The sequence below is a fragment of the Dicentrarchus labrax genome, unplaced genomic scaffold (genome assembly GCF_905237075.1).
Source record: "Dicentrarchus labrax unplaced genomic scaffold, dlabrax2021, whole genome shotgun sequence".
NCBI lineage: Eukaryota > Metazoa > Chordata > Actinopteri > Moronidae > Dicentrarchus > Dicentrarchus labrax.
This window is the reverse complement of record NW_026136706.1, coordinates 21765859-21783882: the sequence shown is the minus strand read 5'-3', so window position 1 is coordinate 21783882 and position 18024 is coordinate 21765859. Positions and strand designations below refer to the sequence as shown.

The window sequence follows — 18024 nt, the reverse complement described above, 5'->3', positions numbered from 1 at the left end:
AGACCAGAGACTGTTAAAGGAGCAGTTCACTTGAAAAAAAGCTCTCGTCCGAGTCACTGCAGCTTTGCGTAAAGTTAGTTAGCGGTTAGTTTTAAAGCAAATATTTACTACATCAGGTATTAAAGTGTCTCGGGGAGTATTACTGTGTTAGTATACTTCAAATTAAGTTCTTGTTCGTCGAACAGCGTCTAACTTTCATCAAAAAATTCCTGTAACTTTCCAAAACACACAATCTAACATTCACACGCTTTATGCGTCACTGGCCAGGTGTGTGGAGGTGAGAAAGTAACCGGGGTTCTCAAACTCTCTCGCTTTCTTTTTTCATTCCTCCCACAAATTCTTTCCTTTTCACGTGTACAACCGAGTGCAACACTGTGAATGCCCTGTAGGAGAGACTGTCCAAAAGGTAACCCCAATGGAATAATTATCACGTCTCGCCCCTCTCTGTGACAGACAGCTTTTCACATTGCCATCAAGTTAGTCTGATGCCATGCTAATTCTTTCTTGAGCATACTTACACCATTAGTAATATATACATCATTTACAAAGTTACACCCAATCGGAAAGCAGTCCGCAATGTCCAAAGCTGACCTGACAATCCTTTTCAAAGTGCCTCCAAACTTCACCTGTTAGTTCAAACAATCTCTGGTGAATTTAAGGGTTTACTAGGGTTCAGACCGAGGCCGCTTGATAGGAGACCCTAAACTACTATTCAATATTGCTACTAACGGCTGACTGTGAACACGTCAGGAGGCGATCTTATAATTAGCTATCTGTAAAAGTTATCTATAATTATGCAAATCATTTGATAACCATCACAACACATATACACGACAGCATGTCAGTGTGGATTGCACGACAGCATGTCAGTGTAGGGTTGCAGCTAAAAGTGTGGTTTCACTTTACGTGGCTTTATGGGTACTCTTTTACAGCTGATTTTTGAGAAAAGCAAATAATTTGAAATCCTTAATAACCTGCATCATTGTATTGATAAGTCTGCATCACAGCTCTTAAAATGTCTCAAAACATGAAGTTGCTGCTGCAACACACAGTAAGCTACATGAGCTGGTAGCAAGCTAGGTAACATCATAGATGACTTTACACCAGAGATTGGATTTAATCTGATATCTGTGGTGGATGCGGCGGTGCCAGGTCACATGACTTCTTAAAAAAAGTATGTGTAAGCAGATCAGGACCGCAACTTTTTACTTGTGTTTACCACGGCCTGCAATAGCAACTGGAAGTTGAAAGACGAAACTTGAAAGGGAACAAACAAACAAATTGACCAGCAGTCAATAAAACTGGTGAATAGTGACAAAAACAGAAATCTGTTGCACTGAAAAGATACAAATTCTAGTAAAAATCTGTTCAGTTCATGTTAAAGTGCTAATTTCTACTACAGAAAACTCATTAACTGTGTTATCCACTTTAAACAAACAACAAAGTGATGAGATCCAAGCGTAAAATCTAACTTTTGCAGACCTGAAGTACTTTCAGCTATGGAGTGTTCATCTTCTCACATACAGGGGATCTTTTTATGGCAGACCGTTAAACTGTCAAGAAGAGCTGAAGAGATTCAGCCGTGTGTGTCTGTTTAATTACGGAGCCAGTACCTTCATGCACACACGAGTTTGAAAACAAAAAGAGGCCAGGATGTTAGCGGAGCAGGTCTGTGGTTGTGTGTGTGCGTGTCTGGGACAAACAGATCTTTGTCCTTGCTGGCGGTGTTGTCCAGGCAGTTGGCAGAACAGCTAAAAGAGCTGAAGGACCCTACAAAACAGCACAGTAATACTGGGAACAGGACACACACATACACACTCTTTTAGCTTCACTTCCTCTGTCTACAGTTTCAGGACGTGAACTTCTCATCACTAACATGATTAACCCTCCATCAATAGTACTGAGGTGTCGAGGTGTCGGGGTGTTGTGGCCGCTCTGAAACTGTTGGATGATGTAGAGAGTAAAGTACAGTCATGAAAACAAGGACAGATGCAGGAGTAGCACTGTAGACTGGACAGAGGTACATACTAGTCAGAGCGTAGTTGGGGTTCTCCAGTTCCATGCGCTGTAGCTGAGCTCCCAGGTAGACCTGCAGGTGAACCAGAGGAAGTGATATCTTCATAAAACAGTAACGAACGACAGCATGAGGCAGTTAGCACATATAAACATTATACCTGCATTAGCATGTTAACATTGTCAATGGGAGAGGGTTGCCCTTCTGCCTTCGTACAGCCTCACAGAACCAACTGCATGGCTACAGACTCTTAGTCTTCTTAGATTAAATTTAGTTCAGATTATTACATTGGTGAGGACTTTTTCTATATTTTTAATAGACCTAAACATGCCACATTTGTTTTCATTTACAGTTTGTTTTTACAGTGTTGTCACACTGCTGTCATCAGTACCTTGATGTCGATGCCTCGGGCTGAGGAAGTGCTGTTGATGAACCTGGAGGGAACCTTCGAGGCTAGGTCGGGTTCTTCTCGCCCAAAACCAAGATTTAGGAGGATTTCCTCAGGGTCCTCCTCGTACAGGTCCAGCAGCTCTGACACACTGTGGACAAACGCACAGGCACTCAGTCAGTAAGTTAGCCAGCCAGGCAGTCAGTTAGCTGGTGAGTTAGTCTGCTGGTTAGTTTAGTCAGTCTAACCGCAGGGTAAGGAGGATCTCTTCTGGGTGCTCCTCTGACTGCTCCAACACCTCTGAAACACTACGAAAAGACACACAGCCAGTTAGTACTTCTCACACACAGCTTTTAGTGGGCTAGTCTGTTAGTGAGGTAGTTGGTTAATTAGTTAGTTAGTGAGGTAGTTAGTAAGTGAGGCGCTGCCCCTCCCCAGCTCCTCAACAGCCAAACCTAGAGGAGGTAGAGACCAGAAAGAAACCTGACCAGCAGCAGAGGATCAGCCCCCATCTTGCAAAATAGTTTTGTGATTATTTTGTAGCCCAAAATTACCCAATTGGAGCTCATTTTGCAGCAGCTTTTCAAAGAAACCTGCAACTATTGTTGGTTATTTTGCCTTAAGTAAGAGGTCTTGCTGAACTGGCCTGAGTGTGTACTGTTGTCTGTTTGTTGTTACTATTTGCTGTTTGTCATTTGATGTGTACAGTTCTCTGGAAAAGAATTTCCCCTTGGGAACAATTAAGTCCTAATACAGATTGGTATTACAAACTGTTAGTCATTTACAAAGAAACATGACTGTTATAATGACGGTATGTAACAGGTTGTTATACCTGTTTAAGAACAGCTCTGAATCTCAGGAATATCCAGTTTATGGGCTTTTTGTGGGCTAATAGCTGCTAGCCTGCAGTTAGCCAACTAAGCAAGGCTTGTGCCATGTCATGTAATGCTGCCAAAGGTCTCCACAACAGAAATTCTTAATTTTAGGCATTAGATGGTCATTTGAGAAGTTCGGCTATAAAGAGCCTGGGGGTGTGTGTGTGTGTGTGTGTGTGTGTGTGTGTGTGCTGGAGTGCTGTCTGAGAAGACAAGTTCCAGGAAAACTGGACCTCATCATCATGGTTGCAATAAATATGTAAAGATGAGGTTTGATACCAACATTGTGGTGGCTGGTTAAACTGGTCAGCATTCTTCGAGTTTAGGGGGAAATTGTGGGGAAGATGTTTCACAAATTGCAGGGACTGGTTGAATTTGCATTCTTGTGATCAAGTTGCATTCAACTGTGCCAAAATAACTGAAAACCTTATTTTATTTTTCAAACAATGGTGCATTAAAGGTGGTATTACATGACTGGTATGAGCTACTTCTGCAGCTGTGAATTAATTCAGCTGTAAATGTGTATATGTATGTTCTATATGTTTAGATGGATATGAGGCTTCAGTAGTCTGAGTTAGACTCAGGAAGTCCAGTGGATATCATCAGAAACCTGAAAAATGCTTCAATCTCCAGCAAAACCCTGTCACACTGAACACAGCCCAGGGGCCAGTCTCTCAAACCTTGTACAACAGGATGGATCACCCATGATGCATCACCTACAGCCCATTCTGAACTATTACACACAAAACAATACACCATTTACCAAACAACTGGAGCACTGCCCCAAACCTTGTCCACTTAGCCACACCCCCCGCTCTGACTTCATCACCTTGCCCCGATCACCCACCGCCACCAATCACAGACTAATATCCAGCACAGGCAATTAGTTCAACAGTAAGTCCTTGAAACACAGATCTTCTCATGCACCTTAAATATCGAGATATGTATTTAATTTAAAGTATATTGACCACACCTGCGTCATGCTTCAATAACGGAGCTCTGTAAAGGTAAAGATTCCTGATAGAGCAGTGACACTGTGAGCTGTTATCATCATTCAAACCAACCAGTCAAGTATCACTGGGAGGAGCTGAGAAAACTTGGTTCATGTCTTTACGGTTGTAGGCGATACAAGACAGAAGCTTCAGTTGAGACAAAACAAAACCTTCTCACCAAAAACTAACCACAATGGCTCAAACCACTGTGGGAACATCTTTATATATTTACACCTTCATACGTGTTACACACAATGTTGCTTGTGACCACTTAAAATGAAGCAATGTCTACCTAATACAATAGCCCAACTTTTGAAGCTTATACCAATGCTCATATTGAAATCCAACAACAGCATATTGACTGATGTCATTTTTTTTATATTTTTCAAAAAAGGATCCCTTGAATAAGTTTTTGTTTCCATTTTTAAGAAAATTCCTGTGACAAATGAATTCAGTAGGACATTTTAGAGTTCAAAAATAAACTTTTCAGAGTTCTCTGAGTTGAAGGTATGCAGCCTGTTGCCTGCAGCTCTTCATCTTTCAGCTCACTGTGGCTCTTCCATTACTCCCTGACATAGTTAAAACTGATCTAGTGTTGAACAAAAACCCAAAATGGCAGCTGTCTTGTTTTTAGACTAATTTTTAACGAAAAATTGCAGTCAGTGCTAAACTTGGTGACTAATATATTGTGTTTCCTGTGGCTGTTTCACAATAAAAGCCACCACTGCAGCAGCAGTAGGAAATGCTGTGTTAGCATTAGCAATGACTTAACATAGCTCTGATACAGCTACAACAGTAACCAGTGAGATTAATACTGTATCAATAAGATCAAATGACTAAATGGATTACACACATTATTTGCTGTGAATCCCTCATTGCCTATGAAGGCAATTTCAAACTAAAATCCCTTTTAAAATCGTGGGAATGGTGGACTCCGCCACTAACAATAAAACTACTATTAAGAGTAATTACATATCGTCAATACAATCAGTCGCTATTGCTGGAAAAAGCCAACCAAACATAATATCTATAATATCTCAAAAACAGGTTTCATTTCATGAAAATCTTTATATTATTATAACTTTAATATGTTATCCTTATTGTTTCATTTGAAGGATTTTATGGACCTGAAGAAGTGGAAAGTATGCAGTATATGACAATCAGAGGAAAAAAACTGAATAAAATCCCCAAAAACAATTGTAATTTTTGTGTAACTGGATTATTATTTTTTACTTCATCATGTTGTAGCCCATCACTTCTCATCTTGGGACCTCTTGGTTGTGAACAACGGCACTACGTGCCTGTGCCACACACAATCTGTGTGGTATCATCTGATTGGTTTGAATTGAGCGTTAATAACTGCCCTCTGTGTATCACTGCGTTACTTCATGCAGAAACCTCCCTGAGTCTGACGGTGAACTGATAAGACTGACCTGGACACGGTGCTGCTCTTCCCTGATCCTGTGGAGTTCATACTTCTTCCTCTCTCTTTATACCGACTCCTCTTCTGATCCGCCACCAGACCAAAACTACACACACATTAACAAAGAACATTAACACACATTGGCAGAGAGAAAAGAAACTGAGTTATCAACCAGCTAGAACTATTTACTCAATGTAGAGAATAAAAAAACAAAGTGACTCACCAGGATTCAGTTTTATTGTTACTGGACTGAAGATGGTTGGCTGCAGAGAAAAACAAGATAATAAAGATTACTCATGAATCAATAAAAACAATATTTTGTTGATCAGACTGAAGGAAGGCAGAATATTAGCGCTGGACTAATGATAATTTTAATTTTCGATTGACTGGGGAATCATTTGTTGATCAAAATGCTGATTTCCCCCCAACAGATCAAGCTAACTTCTTAAAATTGCTTCTTTTGTCGGACAAACAACAGCCCGATAATCAGATTGAATTGACTGTTCACTAAACTCATCCCAAAAAGAGTGATGCACCAATCTTAGCAACAGTAACTAGGCCTGCAAGGCAAAGGCTTTGGATTTCCCCACATGTTGAAGGTGTGTACATGGAGCTATAGTAAGACTGATGTTCTGCATTTAAAGAGTCTGGAAGGTAGTGTGATTTGTAGCAATTCCAAAACCAAAAACACAAGTGCAAAAGTGTGAAGAATGGATTAATCTTTAATTAATCGGTCTTTATCTGCTCTAACATAAGCTGCACTTATTAGCATGTCTGCTAACTAGCTTACTACCTACAGTAATAAAAGAGTACATTATAGATTAAAACTCAGTTCACAACTAGCACATCCACTGTGTGGAAGGCGGTTCTGGATGTTATTGGAGTTTAGGCGAACGTCAGCGGCTCTGTTGTGCTCTTTCTTGGGGCTTTTGGGAAGTTCACATTCCAGCAACCTCAGATAAGGTTACACAAAATTGTTATGTTTGCCAAACATGAGTTAGTCCTCAACTGCAAAGTCTTTTGAAGACGCAATGTTCAAATATGACAACAGGTTTACATTACATTTTTTATTCATAGTTATAATACTAGGACTACCTACCTAGCTCTACACACAGGTCTTCATCGTCTATATTATCAACTGCTGAAGATGATTCATTTTCTCCTGGGACATGTACTGCAGCTTTAGCCTCAGTCTTTTTGCATAATATTGTGTAAGTGCATATTTAAGATACTTTACAAGATTCTCTTTTTAAATTGACACAGCCAGAGTGCTTTCAATCAACTCGTGAAGCTAGTGTTAGCTTGATTAGCCAGCTAGCTATAGCAGAAATAACTCCCAGTGCCAGTTGTCATTTCAGTAAGCACTATCAACAGTTATCTCTTCAAAACAGCTGCTTTTGTCTAATCAAGGAACCATTGTTTCCAAAATTGTCTCAAAGTATTTAGACGGTTAAACCTGCTGCCATTCAGACTCTATAAATAAATAATGCAGAAACAGATGAATGAAGTGAAAGTCATCACCAGCTGGAGGTGTGACCAGTTCAAAAATTCAAAAGAACCTGTTTGGACCTGTCGCCCTCCCACTGTCAGTCTAAGTGCCTCTCTCTCTTTTCCACTTAATTTCAGCTGAATTTCTTCTCCTTCCTTTGAATCCACAGTGTTTCCTTAGCGCGTGGAAAACTGGATTAGAGGAGCCAAATTTAACAGAAAACTTGCTCCTTACACTAATTCACTAACTCACTTCCATTCAATTGACCCTGAATCCTTTAATAGACTAATTCACTTCCCTCCAATTCACACGTTAACACTTTAATCCCCTCTCATCCTGTCCCGATAACGTTTGGCATCATTACAGCCCATTAGGATCTGTTCATACATGACATCTCCAAGGTCTACTGTTCATCTCAACATGATTACTGTCAGACAAAGCAACCTGCGGAGAGATTTATGCTGATGACAAGGAGTTGACAGAGCCATTTAGCTCACGATCACAGCTCTCATTCAGTTTTTAGCCACATCATGAAGCTATTTCAGCAAAAAAGCTGTGATAAACCCACTGTACACAACCCGCTCAGCACCAAACAACAGACAGAAAAAGATAGTGACTAGTTGGTGAACATAGTAGAACATTTACTCTCCTCAGGAGTTGGTAGAAAATAAAACTAAAATGAGAGTGACTGTTGCATTAATCACGTGGGAACGAAGATCACAAGTTAACTTAGCCTGTTATCTTGAGAACACAAAAGGCTGATTTTCTCAAGATAACAAGATTTGAAGAATCCGACCAAACCAGAGCAAAGCAGCACTGAGAATAACTATAGCAATAGCCAATCTTCTCGCTGATGGTGTTGTTTTTTTATGTAGGTCATATAGAGGCACCAGTATTAAAACGACTCTGTTTTATAAGCAGTTAAAAACGACTTGGAGTATGTTTATTAATAAAATATATCATGAGAATTATTTTCATGCACTTTTTTCTGGCTGCAGTGTGGAAATTAGTATTAGCTGGCATATTTCATGTCATTCCAATGCTACATGTACAATACGCCATCTATGCATGTTAAATTAAGAATAAATCACGACTTAATGCTTTATGTCTGTCTGCAAACGAGCACCTCACCAGAAGAGGCATGCATTTGCCCTCCAGAATCTGTTTTTCCACCAGGTAACTGACGTCTAAATGAAGAATAATTTCTAATGATTTGGTGTAAAGCAAGACAAAGCGTTGTAAAAGTGACTGTATTTGCCAACACATGACAGAAAAATGTTGAGGTGTTTCAATGTTAGCAAGAAATTAAATCAACCAGGTTAAGAAATAAAGCTGGAGGATCGGTTGGAGGACACATTAAAGGTCAAATTACTTGTTAATTAATTATAAACGTGTAAATTATTAATGCTGAAATGACAAATTCCTCACTTCATCACTAGATGTGGCGGCAAGAGAGCAGCTGTTGTGGTCTTTGATACAGTTTAGTTACAATAATAGTTACAGTCGACTTTAATGTGACACCCAGTAATAGAGACTGCTGTTTCTGAACAGAACGTCTCTGATCAAATCTACACAACTTCTGACCTCTCAGCATCAACTCATTAGCATCTATTCAGTCCCAGATTCCCCCAGCTGACCCACTGTCCACACACACACACACACACACACACACACACACACACACACACACACACACACACACACACACACACACACACACACACACACACACACGCGTCAGTGTTCAGTGCTTCAACATAAAGTCATTACAGACTATTGTTCACTCAATAACACATACACTCTTGCTATCAGAGCCATAACTGATGCATTCACAGCAGATCAGAGGAATGATGCAAACACACACACACACATTCAGAGGACAGTCAGTCATGCATGCAGTGTTTTTCCACACCTATGTGACTGTTGACTTTTCCCTCATGAAGAAACAGGACAGAAGAATGAAGATGGAGCGGTGTATCACCTGGTGTTGATTCTACTGACACTGTTGTGTTTGTCAGGCATCTGCCCGTCCTTTACACACATGTGATCAAGCTGCATTACTCATTATATTACAGGATTTTTATGTACATCACATGTAAGGCTGAACAATTCAACATCTTTATAGCAAAATCACGGTTTAAACGACAGCATTTTTCAAATTGCGATTATTTTTTGTTTTTTTTATGAAGTGAAACCTACAAGCCAGTTCAGGCAGGCAACTTATGTCTGCGGGTCTATTTAAGCCATCAGTGCTCTGCTCACTCTTTCTGCATGCCTGCTGCCACACTGCTCGCCTGAAAGCTTTGCTGTCACTCGCTGCTATTCATGTAACATTTCCAAGCCCCACCTGCACTTCTGAAGGTGCTACAGGGTTTGGTTCGGTTAGAACAAACTGCATTTGCCCAGTTAGTGTGGTTCGTTTGGGCTGGTGTAAAGCTGCTAGTTGAAATCTGGTGCAGATTAAACAACCAGATCAGGACCACATTAAAAGAAAAGGAGGGTCTTAGTCTACATACCCTGGTGCAGTTTGTTTGTGGTCTGAAAGCAAATAGAACAACCACAGAGTCTGTTTTTTTTCCTAAAAAGTCTATATTTTGTTATTAGATTGATGTAATGCAAGTTAGATGGTTTCATAAAAATAAAGTCTGAATTTTCTAAAGTCTAAACAGCCACCACTGTGTGGACATTACTAGTAACTTTCGAATGACCAAATCCTAGTTTACCCAGAATTCATAGCAAATTAGTAATGATTAGTAATTATAATCGAGAACAGCTTTGTGCTATAGATGAATTTGGATGTCTATCTGAAGTCTTAGTGGCATCTAAGCCAGTCCAAGTCTTATCTCTGGGAAACTGGCCCATTGTTGGACCAGATAGTAACTACGAACTTACCCTGTATCTCACTCTACATGTATACTCACTGTACCTTTCTGATAAAACAGTCACTGTATGCACTTTGTATGAATTTATTTTTGATTGTTTGCTGGTGGACCTTTTTATCTGTATCTCAACACTATGTATTATTATATTATTTACTTATGGAGATATGCGGGTTGTTGGGGTAGTAATAAGTAAAGAAATAAAGTCCTAACGAACTGCACTCCTCTCCTGTCGGACGCACTGGAATACAACAGGAAGCGTAGCAGACTTCAGCACTGGAGCTGAAAGCATAAAGGGCGCGGGCAGACATGAGGCTGCAGACACAGAGCATGCATTGCCCTGTCTGTCCTCCGTTTCAGTCACACTTTTCTATTTTCATTACTGTTAGGTTAGCAGTTAATGATTCGACTGACAGCATGAGGTTCAAATCAGGAGTTTCTGGACTAATGATTAGAATCATCGACATTTGGGGGAAAGCACTACCAATGTTTATCGTCTAATCTGACTCTGGGTAAGATGGAGAACAAGAGGATTTAACTAAATGTCAAAGTGTTCCCTAAGTTGGTGGCGTCGGTTAAAATCAAAATTAGCAGAAAATGGGGGGGAAACTGAACAATGAGCAGGAACGTGTAATCTTGTTTGTATTGTGAGGTTCTCTCTGTACTGACCTTCAGCTCCCAGTGAAAGGTCATCTTCAAAGCTGCAGCCGTTCCTCAACACTCCTGTTCTCACACACACCCAGAGTACACACAAAGTAGTTACGTTGTGAAATCCCTTTAGTAACATATCACCAATGAATAGCTTGAAGTATTTAGTCAGAAACCAAAGTCCCAGCAATGGAGGAGCTGTCAGTCAGAGGTTGTTTTGCAAGTCACAAGTAAATCTCAAGTCCTGGCATTCAAGTCCCAAGTCAAGACTGTCAAGTCCTAAACTTTGATTCATAAACAAGTCATTATGCACTTTTTACCAAATGTAATGGCAATTTAATAAGTAATAATATATTAAAGAGGCCATATTATGCTCTTAGATTTATTATTTTAAATGGGGGGGGGCATCTACTAGAATAGGTTTACATGCATTAATGTTTAAAAACATACTATGTTTCTAATACATGTACATTGCTGAATCTAATTTAGAAGTCAGTTGTCATCTTGTTTTAGGTGCAACATCAAAGTACGAGTTGGGGAGGGAACACACACCTACAATGGCTGAAACTAGAAATGGATTACCGTGTATTTAATGTAACAGTGAGTTTCCAAATTCACTGGTTTAACTAGCTAGCTAGAAAGGTTACTACGGTGTTCATTTTTTGTTGATCACGGCGTAGTTTTTGTACACAAACTAAATGATCTTTGGCATTATTTTTTCCAACTGGCACACATTACAGTAACGCAATGTTAGTTCTTCAAGGTTCTGTCTTGCAACTCCTAACAAGTTGTATATCCATATTATACAATATAAAAACAACACAGAAAATTTGGATTACCTCTGCTGGGAGAAGCACTCTGATCATCTAGAGAGGCTCCGAGGGGAGTCCTGGACAAGAGACATAGAGAGAGTTAGATATCAACCCAAACCATAAAAATCCAACAGACTACCAGTGCGTTCAGCTTAGCTCCAATTACCGCACAGTATACAGGGCAAAGCACACCGGCTGTATCACTTAGAATCACATAATATGATGCCCATAGCAAGCACTAGATACACCACACTCAAGGGAACACAGTGGCCAGAATGTGGTCTTGCATAAAAAATATTTCTCCCTTAATGCTCCTCTATTGCTACATCAGGCTAGTTTCAAATACACATACCCTGACAAGTACAGTCCTAACCAGGCTAGACTCGCTAACAACGGACCAGGCTAAACTATCTATCCCAGGCTAACTACTGGTCAAACTGATGAATATAATCCCATGCAAACACTAGTTAGTATAAAGAAAACTATAACAGCAAACTAACCCGTTGTTTATTTGAAAATAACTATTCAAAGCCAACTCGTGTTCAGGCTAAATCAATGCAGCCCACACTAGGTACTGAGCAGGCTACACAAACTATCACTGCCTGTCAGGCTTAGGCAAAGTATCCCAAGTTATCTACTGAACATGATGTGGCTAAAAATACCAGAATACCACCTAATCTGGCTTAAGCTAACTTTACCATGCTAGCTGCCTGTCACACTAAGGTTAACTATCCCAACATTAAAAGTATGGCCTGTCAGACGAGGGCCATACCAGCACTAACTACATGTCAGGCAAAAACTACGTAATGCGGGCCAACTGCCTGTCAGGCTAAGACCAAGTACCACTGGCAAAGTGCCTGTCAGGTGAAGGCTAACTATCCAAGGCAAACTCCTGGTCAGTCCAGGCTACTTATTGGAGTCAACTACTGACCAGGCTAAATAAGACTAAACATCCCAAGCTAAATCCTGGTACCTATCCCAGGTGCTCTACTGACCAGACTAGTTGTCCCAGGCTAACTAGCTGACAGATCAGGCTAGTTAAAAGCAGCAGCAAGCTAGCGGGTCTGAGCTGCTGCCTGCAGCCCGACGCTGGAAACACTGAGCTGTTACACAACCTGCAGCTCTTATCAATGGGACAAACTTCATGCCACCATTCAACACACACACACACACACACACACACACACACACACACACACACACTCTCTGATGGTTGTGTAACAGTGCACAGTCGCAGTGTTTGCTATTCCTCCCACTTTCCACCGGCAGCCATGTTGGCCTCAGGCCCCTGCCCTGTGGCTGTTGCTATAGTAACCTGTGATTCTGATTCTCCTGGTCACGTTACCACGGTGATGTTACGTTACAGAGGAAACGTCAGTGCGCTGTAGAGTCGTGGGGTTGTGAGTGACAGCAGCTAACACTGCGTGTGTGTGTTTGATAACAATGTTGACACAGCAGGAGGAACCCCTCCTCTGTTTGCTCTTTCTTTTTTATGCCTTTCTTTCCGTCTTCTGTCAACTTCTTCCTGCGTCCTCCTCTTTCCTTTTTTTCTTCACCTAAACAGCTCTATGTGCCATATCTCTGGGCGTTGGTCTGCTCCTTTTGTGTGTGTGTGTGTGTGTGTGTGTGTGTGTGTGTGTGTGTGTGTGTGTGTGTGTGTTCTGTATGTTGTATGTCTAGGCGTTGGCTGTGGGTCGGTTCTACGTCAGCAGCTGATAACACTGCTGCTAAATACGCACACATACACCTCCAAACACCAGGAAAACATATCAATAAACCAGTAAGAAGAAAATCAGTTAGCCTGTCTGTCACTAAACCAGTCAGACAGGATTTAAAAAACTACTAAGTATGTTTATTTTACTTTCCTACTAATCATGATTAATCATCCATCATTTTTTGATGAATGAACTAGCAGCAACTTGAAACTGGCTCCTGAGAAATAATCCAGTAGTGCACATGTGACACGTAGCACCCAGGATAAAAACGGGACATTAAAAGACATTGATGTGGTCCTTAAATCAGGTGCTGAGTGGATACTGTACCTGCATTCAATCAGCCAGCTGGTTATCTTGTTAGGAACTTGCCCTGACAGAGAGACAGATGAGCATGTTAAAGCAATAAGCCAGTAGATGCCATGTGCAACAGTGATTACAACATGCTATAAAAGCATTACAGTGGTGCCGGACTTCAGGATATAACCCTTTACATTTCAGCTGATTTAAGTTAAGGCTGCAGTTCCACCAGTTAACATCGAAAGGAGCCACATCCAATGCCTCTTAACAGTTTCGTTATCATTCAGTCGGTCAATTATTTTTCCATTTAGTTGTTCAGTAAAAAAGTCCCAACAAAGTTTCCCAGAGCCCAATGTGACGTCTTCAGATTACTTCTTTTTTCTGAAAACAGGAAGGCAGCAAATCCTCACATTTGAAAAGCTGCAACAGCAAAGTCCAAGTATCCAAAGGTTATTTACTATTAAAGAAAGCCAATATGGCTTCAGAGGATTGTGCATGTTAAAACAAGAATAAGAGTCTATAGTTGTGCTAGTGGCTCTGTGAGGATGTACAGTTGTACTTTGAGTTGTACGTCAGCATGCAAACACGCTCACAATGACAATAGCACTAAACAGACAATTAGTTTTGCAGGTATTGGACAAATTATAATTTTAATCTGAAAGTCATTCAAATTCATCCTGTGGGGGAAATAAATGTCTGAACCAGATTTCCCGGCAATCCATGGTGGCGCTACAGGAAGAGACAATAGTAGTCATCCTCTGGGCTTAATCTGGACCAAAGTGGTGGATCAACTGAAGAACCAATGAAGAGTTTTCATCCCTAGAGCCACGCTGCTAGCATGGCTAAAAACATAGGGTGAGGATTACTGTATTTCAGGGATGAAACAGTTGTAATGAATATATGCAGCACCCCATATGTGGTGTTTTGTGTTTTGTACTCTAGTGTCTTTTTGTCTTTTGTCATGTTTTTATGTTCCCAGGAAGAGTAGCTAGTGGGAATCCTAATAAAACCCCTAGATAAACTATGTACTGGAGCTTCTAGTTAACTCAACTACTACACCATTGGTCTTTCTCTTCAATAATTTCTTGTCACTCATCAGCTGACATATACAACAACACTGATATAAATGTCTAACTTTGGCACTCAGCTAAGGTGGATGCAGGTTGGCCTGGCTGTGGATTTTGGATTTTATTGCAGAAGATCAGCAAATACAGGGTTAATTTGAAATATTTGTATGTAACATTTCAGTTACAATGTTGATTTGGTGAGCATTGAGTGCAGTCTAACCTGGTTCTTCTGAGGGTCTCTGTGCTTCCCCATCCCTCTGGTTCTGTTGGGGCTCCTGGGGGCCACAGTGCTCTGGTGCTGATTCTTGCCAGATGGAGTCTCTGCTCTGGGCCCAGGCCCGACGCCGCAGACAGGCTATGTTGCAGTCTGACTGCCCTCTGGGATCTGAAAAATCAATCAACAATATGTGTGACAGCCTGACTGCTATGAAGTCATGAATCAGGTTTGGCAGGTATTCAACCTGACATACAGAAACTGCAACTGATTGAATACAAACACATACAGCAGGTGAGTCAGCAGTGTAAACGATCACACGCATCACTCCTTGCCCTGCATATGTAGGCCACCTAACTGTTCTTTTAAACCACCAGTATGATAACGGACAATAAACACATGACAGAGGGCCCAGCATTAATGGCAATGTAATATCACATTGAATTACAATACATTTGACTCACTCGCAAGGTAAGGAGCTAGGTGACCGCTGTGGACAGTCACCTTCGACGTTAATGAACTTTGACACGTGAGTTTATACCATCAAATAAAGTAAACCAGTGATTCAAAGTTCTTTTTTGTCTGATGTACCCCATCCTGATCAGATGGGATCATGTACCCGTTCACCTACACCACCAGTCAGGTTCCACATGTTCATTTCAACTGATTTTAAAGTGGATGTTAAGTAATACTACAAACTCATACGATATTTTTCCTACAACTGACTTGTTGATTTTCAGGTAAATTTGCTGAAGTTTTTGCGTGGCAGATGCTGGGTCTTCCCACCATTTATCCATTACTTTTAGCTTATTTAACTATTTCAACTGTTTATTCATTACTTTTAGCTAATTTTATCTGTTTAGCGATCTATTTTAATTGCTAATCCATTATTTATGCCCACTACTTTTAGCGAATTATTTCAGCTGTTTAAGTAAGACGACCCACCTGGAGCAGTGCTGGTGTCCATTCCCAGAACTCCACTCTCCATATCTGCCTGTCTGTGTGTCTGTTTGGGGTCAGTCAGTCAGACAGAGAAGACTGACAACTCTACAGCAACATCAGCAACAGGTAACACACCTAGAGAGACACATTAAATCTTCTTCATTCATTTATTTATTGATTTATTTAACAGGGACAGTGTTAATAAGCATTGCTGTAAGTGTGGCAGTTAGTCAAGAGGATATTTTTCATCTGTAGTCTCTGGACAGATGTTACACAGTCATGCAATAAAAGAAGTTCAAGTTGTTGAAATGATTTATAAGCATGCGGAGCAATAAACATAAAGGACATCATTATACTACATTGCTTGATACTAATGAAAACATCACAGAAGCACATGATGCATGACATGTAAAGCAATAAAACTGTAAATATTGTTAAGGGAAATATGCACTAAAGAAGGCATTGTGCTGCCTATTAGGCACTGATTGAAACATGCCAGGCAGAAGCAGACAATACACAGACATAAAAAGTCACACATATAGTACACAAAATACATAAATCACTCTGACACGATAAAACATCAATAACAGACATACAAGAGACAGACTGGCGGAAGAAAGATAGAGATAGGTGACAGCAGACAGCACGGCAAATACACAGCAAAGAGAGACTGACGACAGCCAGGAGAAATTGAGTTTTAACACTGACAAAGCTGCCCACTAATTATTAACCATGTGTTTAATTAGCTCTAAATAAATAGAGTGTGTTCCATCCTGGAGGGTTGAAACAGAGGAAAGATGTTTGCGGTGAGACGAGAAGTTGAGAAGTGGCCTTAATTATTGATGAACAAGTTACCCACACTGAGACCAGCTGAGATCGCACGCACATGCACACACACACACACACACACACACACACACACACACACACACAGGGAGGGTGAGGCGAGGGCTATTCAGTTGGCTGCAATCTGCAACCTCACTGCTAGATGCCATTAAATCCTGCACACCTTTATTTTGGTGCTGACCAGTCACTTCTTAACAGTTAAAATAGCAAACCAGTGGCAGTTAGTAACTTGATAAAAAAAAAAGTCACTTTGGCTGTTGGGTTTTTTTGTCTTTCGAACAATCTTCTCTCTAAACACTACTGGCTCATCCTGTAATCTTGTTGTCTGGTTGTAGTTTACCACAGTATCACATCGGAAATTTGCTCCATCTTAACCAAATGCAGCATTTAATTGCTGCTTACACAGTTATAATAATCAAAGAGTCCATTAATATAAAGCTCAAAGGAACTGTTCTGAGAACTGACTTTACAGTGAAGTAGGAGACATCTTGTGTCCAGCAGCAAAACTTAAGAAATGAACATAACTGGCAGAAAAAAAACATTATACAATATTTCATAATGCATGAATTTTGATTAAAAAGCTTTCCTCTCAGCAGCCATCTGTCAAATTTCAGACATCCAAATGTCTGAGACTCTGCTCTCAACTGTGTTACCACACAATGAAAACACTACTTACTAAAATATAAATATTAAAAGTAAGCAAATGTTGACTTCTCTAAACAAACATCAATCTAAAAACTGAGGATTTTATTAATATTTAGTCAGTGCTCAAAACGAAGCATGTCCCCTTGTCCCAGGGCCAATAAAAAAAAGACACAAAGGTATAGTGTCTGTGACAATTCTGGCACAGTAGAGAAATAAATCATTACAAATGAAATGATTACGTTAATGTGTGTTCGACCTTCTCTCTAACTCTTTGTCTCTGGATTACGGTGAACCTATAGCTTGTATGTAAATAGTTTATTTGAGCATGTAAATATTTAACTAGTTTCATTTTCTCCCTCCGTTTGAGGATTAAAAAAAGACCTTTTTTAACTCAAACATACGTTGTATGCAAATATCCATCACCGTATACCAATAAGAAAAAGATTTGCATTAGCACTGCTGTGGCCAAACACATGGAGTTATTCCAGTATTTTATTCAAATATAAGAGCAGGGAACAACTAGCAGAACCTCCATGGTGGACCAGAAACAACGTTATTAAATTCTATTCATTCTGTTCAACAAGGGACGATGGTTGTTAAGTCTGGCACAGCTGACAGTATAATTCGGGAGCTGTGGGACGATGAGGAAATGAAGTTCATTTCTAGCCCTGCATTTAGTTTATGAAATATGAAACAGTCCAAAACTCAAATATATTCCTTGAACAATGATACAAAACAGAGAAAATCAGAAAATCATCACATTTGAGGAGCTGGAACG

The 18024-nt window shown here is 40.3% G+C and overlaps 1 protein-coding gene across 1 annotated transcript in view; it reads right to left on the bottom strand.

Annotated features, from left to right (window-relative positions):
- cwc22 (CWC22 spliceosome associated protein homolog) overlaps window positions 1-15890 on the bottom strand; it is a 46329-nt gene extending 30439 nt beyond the window's left edge. Inside the window, exons 1-10 of the mRNA XM_051404326.1 lie at window positions 15759-15890; window positions 14820-14984; window positions 13563-13605; window positions 11548-11597; window positions 10730-10783; window positions 5916-5955; window positions 5703-5798; window positions 2651-2710; window positions 2406-2553; window positions 2029-2089 (exon numbers count right to left, since the gene is read on the bottom strand). Coding sequence (XP_051260286.1) covers window positions 2029-2089; window positions 2406-2553; window positions 2651-2710; window positions 5703-5798; window positions 5916-5955; window positions 10730-10783; window positions 11548-11597; window positions 13563-13605; window positions 14820-14984; window positions 15759-15801 — 760 coding nt within the window. The 5' untranslated portion in view covers window positions 15802-15890. The remainder of the gene's footprint in view (window positions 1-2028; window positions 2090-2405; window positions 2554-2650; window positions 2711-5702; window positions 5799-5915; window positions 5956-10729; window positions 10784-11547; window positions 11598-13562; window positions 13606-14819; window positions 14985-15758) is intronic.
- Window positions 15891-18024: the final 2134 nt, after the last annotated feature.